At 42.5% G+C, this 15287-nt stretch overlaps 1 protein-coding gene across 3 annotated transcripts; it reads left to right on the forward strand.

Moving 5' to 3' along the window:
• The first annotated feature begins 44 nt into the window (after positions 1-44).
• CDC6 (cell division cycle 6) lies at positions 45-13920 on the forward strand. 3 transcript variants are annotated; one of them, XM_043584354.1, is made up of 12 exons: positions 45-343; positions 3837-4024; positions 5109-5390; positions 5514-5713; positions 6219-6394; positions 6800-6906; positions 7351-7490; positions 8382-8482; positions 9629-9693; positions 11923-12125; positions 12533-12673; positions 13212-13920. In XM_043584354.1, exons 2-12 carry the CDS (start codon positions 3850-3852, stop codon positions 13299-13301), a joined length of 1680 nt encoding a protein of 559 aa, XP_043440289.1. In that variant the 5' UTR covers positions 45-343; positions 3837-3849; the 3' UTR covers positions 13302-13920. The 3 variants fall into 3 exon arrangements, with proteins under 3 accessions (XP_043440289.1, XP_043440291.1, XP_043440290.1); XM_043584356.1 differs by having other exon boundaries at positions 6222-6394; XM_043584355.1 differs by lacking the exon at positions 45-343 and adding an exon at positions 371-2958.
• The last annotated feature ends 1367 nt before the right edge of the window (positions 13921-15287 follow it).

The raw sequence follows: 15287 nt of genomic DNA on the forward strand, positions 1-15287 counted from the left end.
GAATGACCCTCAGCTTCACTTCCTAACCCTGTAAGGTTTTCTCTGTCCTGTTGAGATGGTATTGCTAGTCTGTGTGTGTGTGTGTGCGTGTGTGTGCACGCATGGGTGCACACACAAGGATGTGGTGCACTGGATGGGTCCTTCCAGTGTGATTTGATTCCTTCCCTCATGCTACTGTGTTATCAGTTAAGCAGGTGATAAGGACTCCAGTGTGTCAACTGTCATTATTACTGAGACACAGCTGCTTACTGTGAATGTGCCTGTTTAAGTATTTCCTGGCCCCACCCAGCCACAGCTGCAAGGATGCTGCCTGCCTCTGACTTCTGTTACTCTGCAGACAGAGGTAAGAGAAGGAAAATGTCAACCTCAGGACCCTAACCACCCCAGAGGAGAACTACAGGGAAATGCTTCACGTCTGACATCATGACAGCACTGGAGCCCAGTCTGGATCATTTTTACACATAATTGAATTAATTTTCCACTCCTAGGTTATGGGGTGTGAAATTTAAAGGACTCTATGCTATCCAGCCACAAAAAGTGTTCATGAAAAAGGTGGATATCCAGTTGGCAGGAATGTCCTTTCCGTTCTTTCAGCAGGCCCGTATTGTATACTTTACTCTGCCAGGGACCTACAATATGAAGATGAATAGGACACGGTCTTTGCCTCCAGGGAGCTCAGAGTCTAGGAGGACACTTCAGGACAGCTGCCAGGAGAAACCTATGTAGGTTATTAAGAGGCTTTATGACAGCCAGGGAGGGAGGATGGTGTGTGGCATTCCACACAGAGGAAACAGCAAGGACAGAGGCACAGAAGCAAGAAACTGGTGGCATGTGCAGCATGTTCCTGTAGTATCGGAAAGGGAGAGCTTCATGTAGGTAACCTTTTAGGGACCTTTCAATCCAGACATTCTGTGATTCTCTGCCTGCTTCCACGGTGGTCATTTAATCTTGTAGGCTTATTTTGGACCATTGTTTTTCTTCTTGGTGAGTGTTTTCATAGCCTGCAAGATGTGTATATTAAGTACTCATTGCTTCCTGGGCTCCCTCTAGCCCACTGTAACTGAGGGAGGTTGTTTGCCACTACCCCTTAAAGCTGGCTGGACACATGTTTCCATTTCAGGTTATTAAGGACAGTTCTTAGGTGGCCAGGTTATCAAAATACATGAACAGTAAATGTTGCTTCCTGGGTTCTATCGCTCTATTAAGAGATCGGAAATACCATCAAGTCAAAAAGCCTCCATTCTACGGTAACACTTTTTCCATTCACGTCAGTTAGTCTCTCCACTTAGGGTTTCCAGCTCCTAGAGAGCCTTCCCAAAATGTGCTCCTTCACCATCTCTTCCTATTTATTTACTTTTGAAGTTTTATTTAAGTGATCTCTACACCCCACGTGGGGCTTGAACTCATGGCCAGAGATGGAGTCATAAGCTCTTGTGACTGAGCCAACTAAGCACCCCCCTCCCTTCCTATTTAGAAGTACACAGAAGGTTTCTTACTTAGGACCTGCATCTAATACCTCCCCCTGTATTTAAGTGATCAAGAATTTGATCTCCTGTCAGACTTCCTGAGTTCAAATGCCAGTTTTTCCACTTACTGGTTGTGTGACTTTGGGCAAATTTACTCAAGCCCTCTATTTCAGTTTCCTCATTTGCAAAACGAAAATAACACCAATTTAATGCGATGTTTGTGAGAGTAAGGTGATAATAGGTGGGCTCAGTGCCTGGCATACACTTAAACACTCAGTATTTGTGCTTTATCTCCTGTATGAACTAATTATAATTAACTGATGATTGTAATACCATTGGTTCCTATTTCTCAGCTTCATTGCTGTATTTCATTTGAAACTAAAGAATGAAAGACAAATGCCTGCCATCACCTAGAATTGGGTTTTGGCCTTCAAGGGAACCTGAGGTTATTAGCTTTGGAAGCCGGCCTGTAAATTACTCCTTTAATTTATATTTTTCATTAAAAGCTCAGCTTGCCTCTTCTTCTATAGGGGTCTTCTCTGGCCCTGAAACCCCAGTGTTCAGCCATAAAATAAGGTTTTAAAATTAAGGGTCCATAATTCTCTCAGCTCCCCACAAGGTGTGGATTAATGGAATTGATAAGAAGGTGCACAGGATGTTATTTTTAACGAAAGCAAAGGCCTGGCCCTATTTCTTATCTTTGAAACACAAATCAAGGAGATACTGCGATTGGAGTGTAGTGTATTTATTTATGTATGTGTAGAGCTTTACAAAAAAAACCTCGGTTTGGGTGTCAGGAAATCTGGGTCCTAAGCTCTTCATCGCCACCAAGATGCTGTGACCTCTAACCCTCTGCACATTCGCTTTGTGACTTGCAGGTTGAACATTAGGTAAGTAAAGCGCCTAGTATCACGCCTGGCACACAGAACTGCCCCTTCTTCCCCTGTCATGACAGGTAGTAGGTCTCTGAAAATGCATACCATTAGGATAATGAAAATGGGTACGCGCGCCAGTGAGAAGGGGCAACCACATCTCTACACCTCCCACGGAAAAATGAGCATGGAAACAGAGTCGCGTTGCAGCTAAGACTACACTTCCCGCTGCCCTTTGCGGCCGGCTCGGTTTGCCTTACCCAGAATCGCTCCCTCCGCAACCTTGCGTCTTTCCGCGGAGGCCCCGGATGTAGAATCCCTCTCTGCTCGATGGGCGTGGCCTGGCAGTGGCTCTGAGATCTGGGGCTCTTATTGGTTGTGGTCCTTCCGACTGGATTGGAAATGAAGGAGGGGGCGTGGGCCAAGGCGCGCGGCGCTCTAGCGACAGCCAATCAGAAGCCTGGTCGGGCTTTGGCGGGAGGCGGTAAAGCTGCGGCTTTGCAGATTTGGCGCGAGTGCGGCTGGGCTTTACTGCAGCTGGTGTGTAGTTTATTCCGGAACTTGCCCTGAAGAATCCCAGAAGCCGTGTGCGAGAGACGTGAGAAAGAGCCAGCACTGAGGTACTCAGCCTTGTGAGGTGGAGAGGAGAGGATTGCTCGGGGAGGCCTAGGGCCCAGGAGGCAGCGGAGTTGGGAGAGCGGCTACGGCGAGGGCCGCTGCTTCCCCCTGAGGCTGGAGGTGAAGTGAGGGGAGAAGAGCTCAGATCGCCGGAGGTCTGGGGTCGGAGTAAGAGAAGGGAGTAGCCTGGCAGTCGTGCGTGGAATAAAGGGGCTGAATGTCGAAGGAGGGAGATGTTTCGGAGTGGGGTTGAGAAGGTGTGGCGTGAGGACTGAGTGCAGGGTGGAGGGAAGACCGTATATATGTCAGGGTGCTGGGCCAACCTGGTGATAAAGACACACCCCGTGCCCGGAGTGAGGGAATTAGAAGTCCTGTAGAAGTCAGTTAAGATAAACTTTTTATTGCATCACTCAAGTGGTTAAGAATTTGGGCTCTGGAGCCAGAATGCCTGGCCTGCTATGACTTTGGGCTTTTGTGCCTCTGAGTTTTCTCCTCTGTAAAATAAGAATAGTAAGAGTGCCGACCTCTAGTGTGTAAAACTTAAATGAGTCAGTGCCTAAGGGGCCCCGAGCTGGCTCTGTCCCTAGAGCATGCGACTTGTGATCTCAGGGGTCATGAGTCTGGAGCTCCACGCTGGGTGTAGAGATTCCTTAAAGTGAAAATAAAATGCTTATAACGGCGTCTTACACGTAGTAGGTAGACAGCAAGTGTTTGTTATTATTGCTCAGATTTGGATGTGAAGTAGAACTGAATGCTAAAATATTGTTATCACATAATTTACTTATGAAATGTTGCTCATCGTTATAAATTCCATGTTAGCTACTTTTCCTTCATTTTTTACATATTGACAGATTGCCCTGTTCCCTTTTTTTGTACCCAGCTGTGTTGCCATCATGCCTCAAACCCGATCCCAGTCACAGGCTACAATCAGTTTTCCAAAAAAGAAGCTGTCTCGGACATTGGACAAAGCTAAAACTTCTGGTGACACCAAACTAGAACTGACCAATGTCCAGGCCTCACGCAGTTCTTCTGTAAAAATTCTGCCTCTCAGCCCCAGAAAACGTCTTGGTAAGCTATCCATTATAGAAGTACAACTTTTTGCCTGGTAGCTCTTTGTTTGTTTAGTTTGAGAGAGAGAGAGAGAGAGAGAGAGAGAGAGAGAGAGAGAGAAAGCATGAGTGGGGGGAAGGGGCAGAGGGAGAGAGAGAATCTTAAGCAGGCTCCACGCTCAGCACAGAGCCCCACTCGGGGTTTGATTCCCACCACCCTGGGATCATGACCTGAGCCCAAATCAAGAGTCGGGTGTTCAACTGATGGAGCCACCCAGGCGCCCTGTGCCTGGTAGCTCTTGACCTCTCTTTCCTCAACAATAAGATGCCTAGTCCTTTGAAGCAGCTTCCTAAGTTCATTTAAGACCACTGTGTTCTTAAACTAGTTAAAAAAAAAAGACCACTCTGTTCACTTTGGTTATTTTCAAAATAGTTGCCAAATTCATTTACTGAACTTCAGAGTTAAGCTCCGTGTTGAGGTCACTTTCTGAACTGCTTAACAGTTCTGGTATTCAGTTCCTTAATTTTGAACTTAGTCGTCAGTGTTTTAAATGACCTTGCAGTTATTTATATGGTATTTTGAAGCTTTCACCTCATTAATGGTGAAATTAATAGAAGCAAAATAATAGAAGATTGTTTTAGAACAGTAGTTGGTAATCCTGTCTTGTTTTAGATCTTTTTTTATTTTTTTGTTTTTAAATGAAGGGTGATGTGGCAGTATCTAAAGACATTTTTGGTTGTCACAATTGAGGGAGTGGCATAGTGGATAAAGGCCAGGGATGCTGCTGAACATTCTACAATGCACAGGATAGCTCCCTACAAGAATTATTTGGTCCAAGATCTCAATGGTGCCAAGACTGACAAACCTTGTTTTAGAGCAATGTTAAAAATTTCATCCCACTAAACCCGTTTGCTTTCTGCCAAATAGTAGTAAGATTCAGTGTGCCATCTGGTGGCCAGTATTTGCTTCTAGATGAGAGGCATTTTATTTTGGTGGTTTTGATTATGGAAATTTGACTCTTGCTGAGAAAAGCAGAGATGTTCCAAGTCCTTTTACTATCCACTACTATGAATGACCATATTTTGATTTTAATATATTTCAGGTGATGATAATCTGTGCAACACTCCCCATTTGCCACCCTGTTCTCCACCAAAACAAGGCAAAAAAGAGAATGGCCCCCCTCGCTTCCATACACCTAAGGGGCGCAGATTGGTGTTTGACAATCAGCTGACAATTAAGTCTCCTAGCAAAAGAGAACAAGCCAGAGTTCACCAAAACAAAATACATTCCTCAGTTCGAAAAGGTCAAGAGATTACAAGAAATTCTGAGCAGAGATGTCCACTGGAGAAAGAATCTGCATGTATGAGACTGTTCAAGCAAGAAGGTTCGTTCTTACATGTCAGCTGTTAGTACAGCCTCATAAACAAGCTGGTGACTCCAGATGAAACCCAGTGGATCTTCTTAGTCTCCTCTGTTGTATCTAATTGTCCTTTCACGTTTGACACAGGCACTTGCTACCAGCAAGCAAAGCTGGTCCTGAATACAGCTGTCCCAGATCGGCTGCCTGCCAGGGAAAAGGAGATGAATGTCATCAGGAATTTCCTGAGGGAGCACATCTGTGGGAAAAAAGCTGGAAGTCTTTATCTTTCTGGTCCTCCTGGAACTGGAAAAACTGCCTGTTTAAGCCGAATTCTGCAAGACCTCAAGGTACACTGAAAGTCTGAAATATGAAGCTCTTGCTAAAATGATACTTGGTTATTAAGGGTTAAGAAAAAGTAGACATGCTTAGGAGATTGAAGTCTTCCCTCAAATAAGATGTTTTTAGTTTCATTGTCTAAATCTTTCTTTTTTTTTTTTTTTTTTTAATTTTTTTTTTTAACGTTTATTTATTTTTGAGACAGAGAGAGACAGAGCATGAATGGGGGAGGGTCAGAGAGAGAGGGAGACACAGAATCCGAAACAGGCTCCAGGCTCTGAGCTGTCAGCACAGAGCCCGACACGGGGCTCGAACTCACGGACCGCGAGATCATGACCTGAGCTGAAGTCAGCCGCTTAACCGACTGAGCCACCCAGGCGCCCCATCATTGTCTCAATCTTTCTAAATGAAAGTAGAACTTATTCTCTTACATGCATTTAACTCCTCAAAGACGCTTTAGGTCCCATCAAACCTTTATCTGAGGGCAAAATATCTCTCATGTTTGCATTTTTCTAGAAGGAACTGAAAGGCTTTAAAACTATCATGCTGAATTGCATGTCCTTGAGGACTGCCCAGGCTGTATTCCCAGCTATTGCTCAGGAGATTTGTCAGGAAGAAGTATGCAGGCCAGCTGGGAAGGACATGATGAAGAAACTGGAAAACCATATGACTGCAGAGAAGGGCCCCATGATGTAAGTATTGCTCTGCTGCATGTTGTTCTATAAAAATCTGCAAGGTCTGTTGCCCACAAACTCATATTCTAGTCTCTTGAATTTATCAGTTTGTATAAAAAAAGAACATTTCCTATATTTGCTGTACAAGAGGTAGTTACATATGCTTAAAGGGAAAGAAGAGAGGAAAAATACACGTTCTAATTTTAAATTGGAAAAAATGTTTTTAAACTAATTGCTTGAAAAACCTGTATGTTACTTTTATGTGATGGTGGGGGGTTATCGTTGTAACAGTGACTGGAGAGAGGACAGCTTATGACCTCCAAACTGGTGTCAGCTGTAGGAATGTGACTTGAGTCAGCCCAGATCTCACAGATTGGAGAGTTAAGGTGAACATGGATACTAATCACTTCTCTTTATATGTAGTGTGTTGGTGTTGGACGAGGTGGATCAGCTGGACAGCAAAGGGCAGGATGTGTTGTACACGCTGTTCGAATGGCCATGGTTAAGCAATTCTCGATTGGTGCTGATTGGTTAGTGTTCAGTTGCTAATGTTACAGGATGGTTCTAAAGAATTCTTTTTTAATCGCTTCATCTTATCTATCACCTATTATGTCAAGCCAGCTTTCTGCTTTCTTATCAAAATGAAAGTTACTACAAAATAATAGTAGTTTTAACCTAAAATCAGTTTTGTGAAGTCTGAATAGAAATGCTATAATACTTCATTTCAGAGACCGCTGATTTTTGGACTATCTGGTCCTATTTATTAGTGAACAATTCTAAACCTAACTTGAACAGAGCATTCTAAGGTGACTGTGTACATCTTACCTAATAAGTATGGGTGGAGGGTGGGTGGCAAGTGAGAAGCAACAGTTAGAATGCTGGATTATAACTAGAAATCTTGTTCAGCTTTCAAAGGGTTTAGTTTTCCTTATAGGTGATTTGACCGTGATGATTGGTAGTATTTATCTCCTCAGGTATTGCTAATACCCTGGATCTCACGGACAGAATTCTGCCGAGGCTTCAAGCTAGAGAAAAATGTAAGCCACAGCTGTTGAACTTCCCACCTTATACCAAAAATCAGATAGCTGCTATCTTGCAGGATCGGCTTGATCTGGTAAGTCCCACCTACTGTACCACATTATGTATCCCTTGGATCAGCTCTGGAGGGGAAGCCTAACAGTCATTCTAAAATATTTTTGCTTAGATTGCTTTCCTTAGCAGGGAGCTCTGGTGGGCCATAGTGAGAACATTTTTATATGAATTTCCACCCAAGGCTCCGTTTATTGGGTGCCTCAGTGTTGGAATAAAAATAAGAGAAGAATCACTCAATACTGTTTTTTCCTCTTTTTTTTCAAGTTTATGTATTTGTAGTAATCTCTACACCCAATGTGGAGCTCAGACTCATGACCCTAAGATCATGCTCTTCTGAGTGAGCCAGCCAAGTGCCCTTAATCCTTTAAAAGAAATTTTTTTAATGTTTATTTATTATTGAGAGACAGAGCATGAGCATGGGCGGGGCAGAGAGAGGAGGAGACACAGACTCTGAAGCAGGCTCCAGGCTCTGAGCTGCCAGCACAGAGTCTGTTGTGGGACTCGAACTCACACAAACCTCAAGATATGACCTGAGCAGAAGTCGGATGCTCAACCGGCTGAGCCACCCAGGCGCCCTGCCCCTCAATCCTTTTTAATTGGCCTTTAAAAATAGGGCCTATGAAAAAAAACTTTCTCTTGAAAATGACCAAATAGATTTTAGTTTAGTTTAGTTTAGTTTTGCTAATTTCTGATTGCTTTTTTTCCCCATTCATGAACCTCAAGTACATGCTTACAGAATGCTTCAATGTGTGAAATTTCCATTTACTTTATGAGCAAAAAAGGCATCTCTTAGATCCTAAAGGGTGGCCAGTCAAGTTTAGACTTAACGTGAAAATATGTATATCAGGGACCTAAATTACAGAGAGGGGGAATATTATACTTCATGTTGTCATCCCCTATGTCTTGTCCAAAGGTATCTAGAGATCAGGTTCTGGACAATGCTGCAATTCAATTCTGTGCCCGAAAAGTCTCTGCTGTTTCAGGAGATGTTCGAAAAGCACTAGATGTTTGCAGGTGAGTTATGGCACTGTCGGCTACTTTTATTAAAAAAAGAAATGATGTTAATTGTCTCATGTAACTCAAGTGAATGTGGCTTAAGAGGCTGCATTCTGCCACTTTTTACACTCAGAAAGGAGAACTTGTTTCTCAGTGGGGAGCTCTGCATTTCCACCGTGTTAATGTCTGAAACATTATCAGTCCATTACCTACAGAGGGAGAAACAAATGAGATGTTGCTGGCACTCCCTGTGGTGATTATAGATTGGTTAATTACATTTGTATTAAAAAAGACTCCAGTTTACTTTTCCATTAGCTGGTCTCAAGCAGGTTTATTTATGGACCTGAACCATCTTTGCCTTTAGACTTTTTTTTCCTTCCTTTCCTTTTGTGAGCACCCCTTCCTCCTGTTGGTGGTCCCCCACAGTTGTACTCTAGACCTCTCTCTCCCTTCCCATCCTCTGCCCCTCCTGCTGGGGAAAGCCTCTGTGCTGACTGATGAAATTTCTTCCTTCCCAGTAGGGACACTGGGTCCATTAAAATGATACTTGCTGTGTTGGCCCGCTGGTCCAACCTCCCCCTACTGCCATGCAAAAGATCCAGGCCTGGCTTATGGCTTCCTGTGGGCAAAGTACTTTGGAGACAGCAGTGGGAGAGTAAGCTCTGCCTATTGCTAGATGGCATGATCCTGGATTTGGAAGTTTCCCCTAGTCAGCAAACTAGTTGGGTAAAGACTGCAACTATGAGCAATTGTCATGTAGGCTGGTGTGGTTTAGCCTACATGTATCATATGTATATGTAGCCAAGGACTCCCCTTTTAGCTCTAGTGCGTATGGGTGGTACTGGCTCTCTGTAGTCAGTCACCCACCCACATATCCTCTCCTATCCATGACATTTTTTCCTTGTTCAGAATGTTATTATTGGCCACATGTATGATGACCTACTTGGCATCTATAAGAGGAAACCATATAGTGTTGAAGTTTCTCAGATTCCCTGGTCCATGAAATTATTTCAAGGCAATTAAGTCCCCTTTAGCTGAGACATAACCCAGCTTCATTTAGGGGCTTTGAAATTATAAAACATGTGTCTGTTTTTGAGCTTGGTGGTTTGGTGTGGTGTTTGGTTTGGCTCAGCCTAAATTAATTTTAGAAATATTTTTTTATAGGAGAGCTATTGAAATTGTAGAGTCGGATGTCAAAAGCCAGACTATCCTCAAACCGCTGTCTGAATGTAAGTAGTTTATCTCCTTCCCGTCTTCCTTTATAATTGGAAGCTTAACTTTTCTGAGGAAAGGGGTAGAAAGATGAAATGAACACAGTTAAATCCACACTTATCCTGTTCTGTATTCTCTGTTTTTGGTCAATTTCATCTACTTTACTTGAGTCTGGCCTGTCAGTACTGTAGTCCATGCATTGCTGGAAATGAGCTCCCCAGGGTGTTATAGAAATGGCTGGGTCATAGTAAGTTTCCTTTCTAAACTCTAGAAATGAAAATTGTAGACAATACGGCTTGCCCAGCTTCTCTCTGGGTTCTTGTGTTGAGTGCACTTTAGGTCTTGATATAGGTGAAAAGAAAGCCCAGTAAATAAGAGTCAGACAGTGAGAGAATCTAGTTCAACTTGGGATATCTCAAGCCTTTACACATGTGTAGGAGGGTGAAGATACAAACATGATATTGCTACAGTGGGCTGTTAGAAAAATGACAAAATTAATTTTCCTTTCCGTTAGCTTTATTCTCTTAGTCATGGCGGATGTAAAATGGCCCTGAACTATGTATCTTGTCAGTATTTTAATATCCAGTGTTAACCTTTAGAAACAAGACAGTCCGATTTGATTGTTTCCTCTTTCACTCTTGCAGTGGTTGAGAGTTATCAAAATTGTTTCTAGCACTATAGTTCCATAGAAAACTCACTTTCTTTTCTTCCCTTCCCTTCCCTCTTTTCTTTTCTTTTCTCTCTTCTTTTCCTTTCTCTTCTCTTCTCTTCTCTTCTCTTCTCTTCTCTTCTCTTCTCTTCTCTTCTCTTCTCTTCTCTTCTCTTCTCTTCTCTCCTCTCCTCTCCTCTCCTCTCCTCTCCTCTCCTCTCCTTTCCTTTCCTTTTCTTTTTTCTCCCCACTCCCCTTCACTCCCTTCCTCCCTTCCTTTTCATCAATTTGTTGAAAGGAAATCAATAAAAATATTTCAGAAGTAGCCAAATTCAGAGCGTATGCTAATTAGTGGTAGGTAATATATACCAATGCATAGATTAGGTTATTGGTTTCTCTTTAACTTTTCAGATTATTCCTTTTCCTCAAGCAATAACATTTAGGCTTGTCAGTGCCCCTGTGAGCACCACTGGCACACACATAGCTAAAGGAGGTTGTAAGCTTCTGGCATAAATTATCAGACTAACTACACTCCTGTCTTTTGACCTCTGGTATGTGTGATTAGCTTTTAATGGCTCCAGAAAGCTATACGGAGGCTGATTTCAACTAAATATAAGAAGGCACTTTCTCGTAAATAGCAGTAACTGGGCTTCTTTGACACATATGTGGGTTCCCTAGCTTTGAAGATATTCAAACAAAAGCTGGATAGATGATCACTGGTTGGGATTGTTTGGGGTAGGAAGCAAGAAGAGACCTCTAAATTCCTTTCAACTTTAAGATTCAGCTACTTGATCAGTGATCTCCAGTTTCTCTACTACCGCTAGTTCACAGCAGCATCCCATTTGTGGTAACAAAATAGAAGCAAATTGCTTTGGGGTGACTGCACGTGGTCTGAGGAAGTAACTTAGGCAAAGGTTGTTACAGAGCAAATCCCTCCTCTGTCCAAACAATGAGGCCACAGTCCTAGGCATCTCGTTGGCAGTTCCCCAACCTCCCGCCTCCGAGATGGTGCTATCTGCTAAGATATCCAATGACATTTTCTCAAGTGTTGCTCTATTGTAGATCAGCTTAGGCAAGTGAACCAAACCTCAAAGGTTATTTGGGGAGGATATCTAGAAGAATTATGTAGAATTCCCTTTACTGTCCACATTTAGCCACTCATTTGATTCAAGATATTAGGTAATTCTTACAATTTCTTTTTCCTTTCTTAATTACCATGCACAATCATCCTTGCCTTAAGGTTCTGTTCTTTTTCATCTTCAAGATACTAAGAACTTCCAAGGCAGAATACAGTAGTTTTCTGTCTAGTCCTTCTTTCCTGAGGTGGATTTTGTCTCCCTGACATTAAATTGCATTCCACAGGACAAAATAGCTTGCCGTTCTACCCAGAAAGAGGAAAACCCAATTTTCCAAGTCATCATATTTTTAAGGATAGCATTGTCTCTCATCCTTTGGCTTCTAGTCACAGAGTTGGAACCTCCGCTTTTGCCACCACATGACTGCGCTTGAATTTCTTTCAGCTAAAACTTAGTATTATCTGTCTCAATGCACACGATATTTTAAAATTTTAATTAAGCTTGATTTATTTACTTTTTAGGTAAATCGCCCTCTGAGTCACTGGTTCCCAAGAGGGTTGGTCTTATTCACATATCCCAAGTCATCTCAGAAGTTGATGGTAACAGAATGACTTTGAGCCAAGAAGGGGCACAAGATTCCTTCCCCCTTCAGCAGAAGATATTGGTCTGCTCTTTGCTGCTCTTGACCAGGCAGCTGAAAATCAAAGAGGTCACTCTGGGGAAGGTGAGTTGAGAATCTGCTTTGCAGAGCAGATATTGTCCAAAAGGCCTATTATGCTCCAGCTGATATGAATTAAAAATGGATTTTTAACAATAAGAATAAATATTGGTACCATATAAAAGCAACTGGCTTTATTTCCCTTGGGTTGTGGTTGAGAATTTCCCATTAATTTCCTCCTCTCCATTTCTTCCTCTCCCTAAGAAATATATAGAGCTCCTGTCCTGCATTACAGTACAGTCTGTTGGCAATGTCTACAGTGTGCCTCTTCGAGGATTTGATTGAAAAGAGGGAAAATTAGGGTATTCAGATAACCTACAAATGCGAACTCACAATTAAAAAAAAAAAAAAGATTATAAAGTTACAAAAGATAGAACTTTTAAACAACTTTTGTTCTTCCTTATTCCTCCCAGTTACATGAAGCCTATAGTAACGTCTGTCGCAAACAGCAGGTGGCAGCTGTGGACCAGTCAGAGTGTTTGTCACTTTCAGGGCTCTTGGAGGCCAGGGGCATTTTAGGATTAAAGAAAAACAAGGAAACCCGCTTCACAAAGGTACAACTAACTGCTTCTTTGTGATAATGCTTTTAATTGTCATGTTTTGGAGAGATTACCTTTTGCTAAAGTAAAGATTTAAATATGACCACAGTTAGGTAAACAATTTTTTTTGTTAAGTAGAGTTAAAGATCTGTGAGGATGGGGGGCACCTAGTGGCTCAGTCGGTTAAGCTCTGACTTCAGCTCAGGTCATGATCCCACTTCAGTTCAGGTCACGATCTGGTAGTTCGTGATTTCAAGCTCCTTGTCTGAGCTGTACTGACAGCTCACAGCCTGGGGCCTGCTTTGGATCTGTCACTCCCTCTCTGCCCCTCCCCTGCTTGCACTCTGTTTCTCAAAAATAAATAAACATTTTTAAAAATTAAAAAAAAAAAAAAGATCTGTGAGGATGGGGCAATGGTATGAATGAAGCATTCTCTGCAGGCCATTGACTTCTTGCCTCTTGTGACAGAAGTTCAACATGGTAGAAATGTGTGTAATAAAAACTTGACTTTTGTGAGTTCTCCACCATGAAAAATCCTTTCTCTTCTTTCCAGGTGTCTTTGAAGATTGAAGAGAAGGAAGTAGAGCATGCTCTAAAAGACAAAGCTTTAATCGGAAATATCTTAGCTACTGGATTGCCTTAAATTCTTTTCTTTTATACTAATGACGCTACCTGAAAGTATCCAGCTGGCATTTAGAGATCTATGGAGTCTTCATTTTAGTACTTTATCCATTCAGTGGCATTCAATGGTAATTTGTGAAAACAATATGACCTTTTTTTAACATGAAACTGATAAATTTTAATCTATGGATTCATGAATATTAGTGCAGAATAATAATTTGGGGTCTTATTTTATGCATTAAAAATTACCAAGTAGACCTTTTTTAATTATATTCACTACCTCCACCTCTTGTGTATCTCTAACCAATATGCTTATATTGCAGTACACAAGATTTATGTTGTGGAATGTACCTGTATTTACCTCTTAGTTTCGTCAGACATTGGCATATTTTAAAGAACCTTGGGGCTAGAGTAAGAAGAGAGAAAAAGGATGTTGTAGGAAAATAAGCAAGTCCACGTGGAGATCTGGAGATTTGATCAAAGAATTTCTTTCTTTTTGGAGGATATTGTGTTTGTGTTGCAAGTGCTTCCACGGTGACATTTTAAAGACTCATTGAGCTTCTTGGGCACTCCCAAGGCCGTGGGGGTGGTAAAGGGACAGTAACTGTACGGATTGTGAATATATTTATTTTCAAGTTGCATCCTTTGTCTTTTTAAGCATGCACATTTCAAGAGAGCTCAGAGTTTCAGAAAACCATGTGAAAATTTCTCCCCAAACTGTCCCACAGTCTTAGCTGCCCTCAGATGAAGCCACTTGTTTCCAGATGCTTTCGTTTGGGGTTGGATTTTCATCTGAGCCTTTTCATCTGAGCCTCAGATTTTTCCAGTCTTATTAGATAAATTAATCCATGTGGCTACTCAAGTCTTCCCTTTGCTTCATTTGGTTTCCAGTGGCATTCAATGGTAATTTGTGATGGGGACACCAGAGGGCACCATTATAACACTGACTACCTTAAAACTGCAGGCTTGGGGCTGGGGTAGTTTTGAGGGAAGGGGGAGAAAACCAGTTTGATCCCTTTGGGAGATTACTATACTTTTATAACTCAAGCAGATGCTTGGAATGCAAACCATGTGCGATGTGAATGGTCTGAGAGCCAGTGACCAAGTCTGTGCTCACTGAGCTCTTTTACCTCTCGGACAGGACTTGAGTTGGGGAACTTGATATTGTACAAATGATCTGTTGGCCAGTGTTTCATTCATGCTGCCCACTGTATCCTTGTAATGTGATCTGGGCCACGGCAGATGGTATGGGATAGAAGAAGGACATGCAGAGAGAGCCCTCTGAAATGAACACTACCCACCGGTGGGTGTGGCAGAGCATTGTCTGTACGTGAGAGTCTGAATGTCGTTCTCGCCTTCTCACCTTTACCAGGTTACTCCCTCCCTCTGAGGGTCATCTGTAAGTGGAAAACACAGTTCTGTACCTAGAAGCCTGAGAGTGTCTGGGGCTACAAGGGTTAACAAGCATAATTGCAAAGATTGTCCGAAGGCTGATGGAAAGCAGAGACTGAATGGGATTGAGAACAGATGCGAGGCTTGATTTAAATTACATTTTATTGGATGCTGCAGCCTTAAGAGACGTGACTGCTTTACAGTTTGTTTCCACACTGTGGGCAGCTGCTGTCTGTTCTGTGTCCACAGTAGGATCCTGCCCAAAAAGGAGCGGCCTCCCCACCTCGTTGTGTTTGAGGCTTGGCGCCTTTCTCTTAACTGTAGGGCTTGAGTCAGGAACATGGCTTGACTCGCAGTGGGGCTGCTATGTATCCTCCATGGCTCTGAGCCAAGATTGCATTTGCAGATTCAAAAGGGCGAAATTTCTTTCCCCTCTACCTCTTTTCTCTCCCTTTCCCCTGGTATTTGGAAATAGGGTTTTTTGTGTACTGGTTTGTTAGTTTCCTTTCCTTCAGTTCTCCCCCCACTGTCAATTTCTAGGTCATTGCTGCTCTTAAGACTTCAGCAATTGGAACAGGGTTGGTTCTGTCAATGATGCGTGAAGCAGACTTAGAGT

Source organism: Prionailurus bengalensis, chromosome E1, assembly GCF_016509475.1.
Source record: "Prionailurus bengalensis isolate Pbe53 chromosome E1, Fcat_Pben_1.1_paternal_pri, whole genome shotgun sequence".
NCBI classification, from domain to species: Eukaryota; Metazoa; Chordata; class Mammalia; order Carnivora; family Felidae; genus Prionailurus; species Prionailurus bengalensis.

Coding starts and splice junctions, on each gene's coding strand:
- CDC6 (XM_043584354.1), top strand. CDS start 3,850: ATGCCTCAAACCCGATCCCAGTCACAGGCTACAATCAGTTTTCCAAAA. Junction 5,391..5,513: donor GAGACTGTTCAAGCAAGAAG/GTTCGTTCTTAC, acceptor CGTTTGACACAG/GCACTTGCTACCAGCAAGCA. Junction 12,674..13,211: donor AGGAAACCCGCTTCACAAAG/GTACAACTAACT, acceptor TCTTCTTTCCAG/GTGTCTTTGAAGATTGAAGA.